Consider the following 7,675-nt stretch of genomic DNA (forward strand, 5'->3'; position numbering starts at 1 on the left):
TTTTCGTTTTATATATAAGCTTGTAAAATATTTTCTATAGAACAGTTATCCTTAAAATCCTAAATTTTAGTAGAAACACATTCAGATAAGGAAATGAGAGGAAAACAAGTTCATTTACTCCAAAGGTGTAATACATCTTTGCAAAACAAATAAGCTAGAGAAGCTGAAGTGTCCATATGAATCCACGCAACCTCTGGCTCCAGCACAAAATTTTATTGATTATCATTTAGTTAACAACAGAATCTAGGAGGGTGAAATCAATTAATTTTTCAGCTTACTATCACCCATCTATAACAACACAGCAGTAAATATCTAATACATTTGAAAATTTTAAGTTACTGTAAAAGAAAGCCATTGTTCAGACAATTCTGAGCATGGGATTCTCAGAAAACAGAATAGATTTAGAACACCCTCTCACTATGCACCATAATTAAAATAACTTACCTCATCTGGTCTTGGCTCACATAAATGTTTTGTCAAGTTAGGCAACAGACCATTTTCTGCACCTTTCTTTGTGGGCTGCTTTGTTTCTAATGTTACTTCTTTAGCTTCAGCTCTTTCAGATGAAGGATGCGATTTCTCCTGTGCACAAGTTGTACTTTCATTCTCAAAGAGTCTTGTTGACAGCTTGCCTTGTGCCTTTGAAAGCTCTGCTTCTGCAGCCATTTGACTCGCCTCTGAAACTTCAGGGAAATCTTTTAAAAAAGGAAGCCTAGGGGCATTTGGAAAATTTGAATTACTTTGCTTCACATTACTAGCTTTCAGCAATTTAATTTTGGTCCATTTAGAGTTTTTGTTTGAGGAGTTATTTCTGCCATTCAGAGTGCATTTGACAGGCATGGCTTTTTTGCTAGGGAAAAACCGTTTGCACTGAGTACTTTGACTGGGCTCTTTCTGAGTAAGCATTTCACTTTGCTGCAACTGTGTGTCATCGTGCTTTTCTTCTGCTTTGCTATCCTCTGCATTAGGGGAGTCTTTTCTCACTTCCACTGTATCTGACTCAATCTCACCTGCAATTTCTTCACAAAGTTCAAGGATGCTCACCCTTTTGGATTTTGCATCATTCTCTGGTTGATCAGCCACATTTGTCTCACTTACAGCTGGCTGTGAAGTATTTTTTGGTTTTGTACTGGGTTTTATGTTCTGATGTGTTTGTTGCTTTTCCTTAGATGCTGTAGAATTTGGCTTAAGAGAATCAGTTTCTGCTTTCTTTGTGCTGCTAGAATTGGGAGACACAGAGCCCTTTTGGTCTTTCTTGACTTTCTCAAGACTCTCAGCATGACATGACAAGGACTCTTGAACATTTTGTTGAAAGCTACTGGAATTATCCTTTTTATTGTCTGCTTTACACTTTTTAGGAGAGCTGATCACTCCTACACGTATCTCTTTATCCTTGTTTGTATTGTTTGGCTTTATCTTTGTGTTTTTCTGTTCCGTTTTCCCTCCAGCAGATTTCAGTGGTTTTGCTGCAGCACTGTGAGAGTGTTTTTTTGCCTGGCTACTGTGCTTAACTTCTGGCACTTTTTCTTCTTTAACTTCTCTGCTGCGCAGGGATCTTGCTGGAACATGCATATGGGTTAACTGCTGCAGTCTCTGTGATCTCCTCATTACTGGCTCTTTTGGTGCAATTAAGCATTTTGACTTAGGAATTTCTTGCACAGATTTTTTCTGGCATACCTCCTTATTTTTTGCAGATTTAGGCTGCTGCTGTTGCACTGTTTTGCTAGGTATTGTTTTATTATTTGAGTTGAGTGCTGATGATCTTGTAGTCATGCGTGTTCCTACTTCAGGTTCATTGGTGTTATTACTGAAAGAGTCAAATAATATTTTTTTTCAGCATCCAGAAAGTACAGTCTGTCGTAAGATTCTTTTCATTCCTCCTCTGCCTCTTTCTTTTCTTTTTAAAAACACTAGATCTTATACTTTCACTATTTTTGGAATAATTTGCTCAAGAATTATCCCAAAAAGGCATTCACTTCCACCTAGTTACTCTTAAGTGTTGTATTTAATGTTTTTTATGCATGGAAAAACTGAACTATGAACGCCAGCTAAATGCTTTATAACATTTCTACCAGTTTTTAATCACTGACATTTGTGACTTTCAAATGAAGCATGAGTTACATATATACAGATAGATAATATTAGATTTATTTTTTCTTCAGAAACTTTTTTGAAGGAGGTCTTTCTGGATTTCAAGGCACTTAGATGGTTCCAGGGAAAAATCATGTAGCAGTCAGCATACATAATAATTTAAATCTGATCTCCCTTCTAGCACTATTTAACTATTTACTGAATCTTTAACTCAGATTCCCTCTGCACTAATGTAGTCTATCAAGATAATGCAGGATTATGTAATTTTTTTGTCACTGACCTGTTTGGTTTGACAGAGGTTTTGAGCACAGCTTTCTCCTGCGCTGCACACTGACTGGGCTTTGATTTATTTGAGCCATGTTTTGTATCCGACACTTCTTTCTCCTTCTTTGACAAAGACAGTTTGCTGTTCTTGTCCAGCTTTGGACGTTTAGCAGAAGGTTCTACTAATGTAGACTTCCTTTTCTGAGCTGCCATTTCTACAAAAAAAAACAAGCAACTCAGCATTGAGACTCCTTACCAAATATCATATATTTTCATTTTTATATATTCACTTTCCTTTTACAGCCACATCATGCTGTGATCAGAAAGTGAATCATTAAAGCAATCTCAAATCAAATGACACTCATTTTACTTACAGATTTTTACAAGAGGCAATCGATGTTTAGGCCAAAGTAACTTATCAAGGTGTGACAAGAGCATTCCTTACGCATATGCTTGCAAACAGGATGTTTCATGCCACCTATGAAGAACAGAAAACGTTCATGCAGGAAACACTTCATAACTTCCTATTCAAGACTGCATTTCCACCCTCTTCCATCCCCTCAAACAATGCTTAGCTTTAGAGTTTCATTGATAAGGAGCTAAAAAAAAAAAAAAAAAAAAACCCAAACAAACAACCAACAAAAAGCAACAGACAAATTTTATTTTTTATTTCCATATCCAACAATTTTTGGCACTTGCTGTCTTAAGTGCTGTCCTTTTACCTTTTGAAACGTGGCAAGTAACAGTACAATTCAAAAGGAAGTTTCTCAGTCTTTCACCTTTCTCCAGAAAATAGTGCGCTGCTCTCTTTCAGAGCTGGCAAAAAACGTGGGACTGCTGTCAATCCTGTGCTTCACAGCAACAGGGAATAAATCCATTAGACTCAGTTACCAAGTTTTGTGGCTGCTACAACAGAACTTCACAGACATCAGCAACCACCTACAACTGTTCCTTCTAATATGACTTAAGCTACAAATCAGAGGTGGAAAGGCAAGGAAATAGCATTGTTAGAGACATTTGCCTTGGGCAGTTAAAGACAATGTCTTCATGAGAACTGAAATGATGTTAACGATGCAGAAGTTACTCTGCACAAGAGTCTGAGAGCTAACAGAGATTCTTGACAAAAATATCTTCACAGATTTGGCTGACCACCTCTTTCATAGACATTTCTGACTTGTGAAACTTTCAGTTCCCTTATTTAAAGACACCATTATTGTATTATTATATACATAATAATTGTTCAATAAAGTTTCATTAAAAACTTCATAAAATAAAGTTTACTGGAAGACTCAGGGGTCAGAACTTCCACACACATCAGCTTTTTCAATCACGAATTACCTATTAATTTTTGTCACTGACAGACTTACAGATTATATACAGATTTCTATAAAACTACATTGCTTTTCAAACCTTAACTGATCTGATGCTAAATCTGACACATTTTTAAGGTCAAACATGAACAATTCACCAGTTTTGTAACACAGATCAGACACTTTCAGTTCACTACAACTAAAGTATGACTTCCAGTATTGACAAATGTATGTCTTTCCCCAACAACTTTAAAGATATTTATGTTAAGCTCCTTTTAGTAACTCATCATTATCCAAAAGGGAAAAGCAAACAACTGCATTTTTTCTTTTCTTTAGACTTTATATTATCCTTAACCTCATTTTCATTTATCCAGTTATGAAAGCATTTCTAACCATGAAAAACTGCTAATTTTGTTAAAAAGATGGTGAAAAACTCAGATTCCAGATACCAGTGCTGTCTTCTGACTTTCTCCTTTAAAGAAGATACATGATGAACAACCCATCTTTGAGGTATAATTTTTTTAATTCTACCCAGGAAAGCAATCTCTAATAGCACTTTTTGTGGTGCTACTTTCATGTCTCTCCCTAAGGAGCAGGTGGTAGAATTGCATGCCTACATTCTAATAGCTCGTGACATCTCCCAAGTCTATGGGGTTTCCACCACTCAAAGGAAACCCATCAGAGATGCAGAATGGTCACTCATCCTGAAAACAGCAGCCCCAGCTGCTGAATAGGTCCTTGGTCTCTTGGAGAACAACACCAACCCTCAGAATTTGAGATTATCATGACGCTGCACACACCTGGACCTTCTTTGGTTTTTTTCCAGACATGACATGGCACACTCGGGGAAGACTCAGAAGTACAAAACAGAAAGTACAGAACTTCCCTCGCTGGTACTCCTTCTCAGGCGACTAAAAAATACACTCTCCTCCCACGGAGCTCTTGAACGTTAATTTCTTTCCTGCTAATACTTTGTACAACAGAGGAAAGTCTTTTCCAGACATTCCAGAACTGGCAGTCTCTGCCCTGGAGAAGTCACCCTCGAGTAAAAGCCGGATTATGGAAAGCAGGGAAGACACAGAAGTGCAGGAACAAACTAGAACGCGAGCAAAGAAAGGACTGGTGCAAGAAGTACGGGGGGGGGGGGGGACGACCCGAAAACAAAATAGAGCAAACAAAAGCCTCAAACCCAAAAAATCCAAACCAACAAACGAACAAAACAGAGAAACGCGAGCCGCACAGCTTGCAGTCTTTAGAGCAGGGGCTGAGGCAGGTTGCCCACCAGCTGGACAGGGTGCGGGGCTCTCGAACCTGAGCGGTCCCGGCTGAGGGCCAGGCAGCGCCTGGGAGCCCCTTCGGCACAACTCAGGGGGAAGGGAAGGGAAGGGAAGGGAAGGGAAGGGAAGGGAAGGGAAGGGAAGGGAAGGGAAGGCCTGCAAGCGTGGCCCGGTGTCAGTCACCCCAGCGCCCCGCGGTGACAACCCTCCCGGGGCAGGGCCTGTCGGCGGGACCCCACTCCCGGCCGGGAGCTCCTGCGGCCCGGCCAGGGCCGCCGGGGGCAGGGCGGGGGTACCGGGATAAGGCTGGGCGGCCGCCACGGCTCCCCGCTCCCGAGCGGGCACGGCCAGCTCGCTCCCCCCGCGACAGCGGCGGGCAGGCCCGGGGAGGAGCCGCTGCCGGGCTCTCGGCCCCGGGCGGGGGCGCGGGGGGCAGCGGGCACGGGGCAGCCGGGGGTGACGGGACTCGGCGGGACACGGGTGGGGTGAAGGGGGGGGAGTGTGGGGGAGAGCAACTTCCTCAGCGCCCCCTCTCCCACCCCACGGTCTGCCAGCGGCCGCTTACCTCGCGAGGGTGTCAGCGACGTGCCGGCGCTGGCGGAGGCGGCGAGCCCGAGCCTCGAACCCGCCCACAGCCGGGCACCGCCGCGGCGCCGCCCCGTCCCGCCCGCCCCGGCGCGCCGCGCCCCGCCCGCCACCGGCCCAGCCTCCCCCGGCGGGGATGGAGCATCTTCCGGCGGGAGTCGGAACGGGCAGGGCGGGAAGCGGCGGGGTTTGCGCGTGCGCAGCCGCCTGTGAGGGTGACTGCTGTGTGGGAATGTTAAGCAAGGAATGCCGAGAGGGTACTAATTAAAACACGCATCTAAGGACTGGAGGGGGTTTACGAGAGCACATATTGACAGGACAAGGGGGAATGGCTTCAAAGTGAGAAAGAGTAGGTTTAGGTTAGGTATTAGGAGGAAATTCTTTAATGCGAGGGGATGAGGTACTGGAACAGCTTGCCCAGAGAAGCTGTGGATGCCCCATCCCTGGAAGCGTTCAGGGCCGGGCTGGATGGAGCTCTGAGCAGCCTAATAGACCAGCATCTCCTGGTCTATTAGGAGGTGTCCATGCCCACGGCAAGGGGGTTGGAACCAGATGATGTTTAAGCTCCCTTTCTGGCAGCAGTGTCCCAGTGGCTCAGCCTGCTCACACTGTTGGGCACCCGAGCCTCGTCCTTGGGCTAAAAACAAAGGGGGAAAGCAGCGCCCATGTGTTGTGGGGCCAGTGGGGACAAAGTGATTGTGGTGGCAGCCTGTGCTGTCAGGGGCTGACACCTCACAGCTGGCAGCCATAGTGAAATGAAGAGTCAACTGGGAAGGGGCCTCATCAATGTGTATAAATATCCAAAGGGTGTCAAGAGGATGGAGCAGGCTCTCCTCGGTGGTTCTAAGCAGTAGGACATGAGGCAGTGGGCAGAAACTGATGCACAGGGAGCTCCATGTGAACTGAGGAAGAGCTTTACTGTGTGGGTGGCTGTGGACTGGAACAGATTGCCCAGAGAGCTTGTGGAGTCCCCCTCACTGGAGATATTCAGGAACCATCTGGGCACAATTCTGTGCCATGTGCTCTGGGATAACCCTGCTTGGGCAGGAAGGTTGGACCATATGACCCTCTGTGGTCTTTTCCAACCTGACTGATTCCGTGTTTCTGTGATTCTGAGTCCCACCAAGTTCCTGGTGGTATTACAGCAGATGTGTTTGCAGCAGTGTTTCCTTAGTGTTTGTGTGCCCCTTCTCACAATTATGTTTGCAGACACCTTTGAAATAGGTTACTCAGCTGCTGCTCAGCTGCGCAGTTGTGCAGAGAGCTGCCAGCCCCTTTGGTACCGGTGTGTCACCGTGTCAGTGTATGTCACTTAGGTGTAAAGCAGGATGGATGCTTGTCTGTGTCTGGAATATTAAAGAGGGCTCTTGGGTGTGACTTGGTCCTTCACCATGTCCACTCCTCTCTCCAGAGCACTGAATTCACTCAGTGAGCTGCCCTTTTGACTCCATTTGTCCAACTGGTTTTGCTTTCTTAAGTCTGGCAGTAACTCTGAAAGTGCCAGCTAGCTCAATTCTGTGTATTCTGCACAGTGTTTTACAACTCACTCTATAGCATAACCATCTATTTGTGATTTTTGCCATGGTCTAGGATATTTCAGTCCTTGCTACACTTGTGACAGGTGTAAACACCTCACCAAACCTTATGTCATGGCTTCTTTGCCTCAGGATATTTATGTATCTGAGCTTGTTGTCTGCACTGGCAAGTATGAGAAGTTCTGAAGAAAAAGCTGAAGATCTGACATCCACACCGCTGATTTTGTCATTATGGATGCAGTGACAACTGGAGTTTGAATATATTGAGTGTGTTCTGGGGGTGTAACTGTGGGTTTGGTTTCCTTCAAAAGGAATCCATTATGCACACTCAAAGACCCTGGATGGTAAGTGGGAGCCATCAGAGGATTCCCTTCAGAAGTGAGCTGCTGATCCTATCTAGAATAGTGATGCAGAGGCACCTCATGCATACCTAGTGTGCTCCATCCATATTACCTTCCTAGGGGTAACCTGGAGCAGGTCCTACCTGAAATGCACATAAGTGTATCAAGATCTCGACATTCAGTATCTCTGCTCTGCGTGCCCACTCCTAACAGTCTGTACTTGCCAGTATAGACACAGCCTCAGTTTATTTGACTGTGAATTCACCTAGTGG

General features: G+C 44.7%; 1 protein-coding gene across 3 annotated transcripts in view; it reads right to left on the reverse strand.

Annotated features, from left to right (window-relative positions):
- Window positions 1–5,660, reverse strand: part of ESCO1 (establishment of sister chromatid cohesion N-acetyltransferase 1) — a 34,941-nt gene extending 29,281 nt beyond the window's left edge. Inside the window, exons 1-4 of one of the 3 annotated variants that reach the window (XR_012582162.1) lie at window positions 5,508–5,660; window positions 2,730–2,833; window positions 2,372–2,570; window positions 445–1,807 (exon numbers count right to left, since the gene is read on the reverse strand). Coding sequence is in view for 2 of the 3 variants with exons in the window: in XM_005490717.4 (XP_005490774.2) it covers window positions 445–1,807; window positions 2,372–2,568 (1,560 nt within the window). In the remaining variant the exon portion in view is untranslated. Of the gene's footprint in view, window positions 1–444; window positions 1,808–2,371; window positions 2,571–2,729; window positions 2,834–4,465; window positions 4,991–5,507 lie in introns of those variants that run through there. The other 2 variants (XM_005490717.4, XM_026795654.2) reach the window with 2 other exon arrangements.
- Window positions 5,661–7,675: the final 2,015 nt, after the last annotated feature.

Source organism: Zonotrichia albicollis, chromosome 1 (genome assembly GCF_047830755.1).
Source record: "Zonotrichia albicollis isolate bZonAlb1 chromosome 1, bZonAlb1.hap1, whole genome shotgun sequence".
Lineage (NCBI taxonomy): Eukaryota > Metazoa > Chordata > Aves > Passeriformes > Passerellidae > Zonotrichia > Zonotrichia albicollis.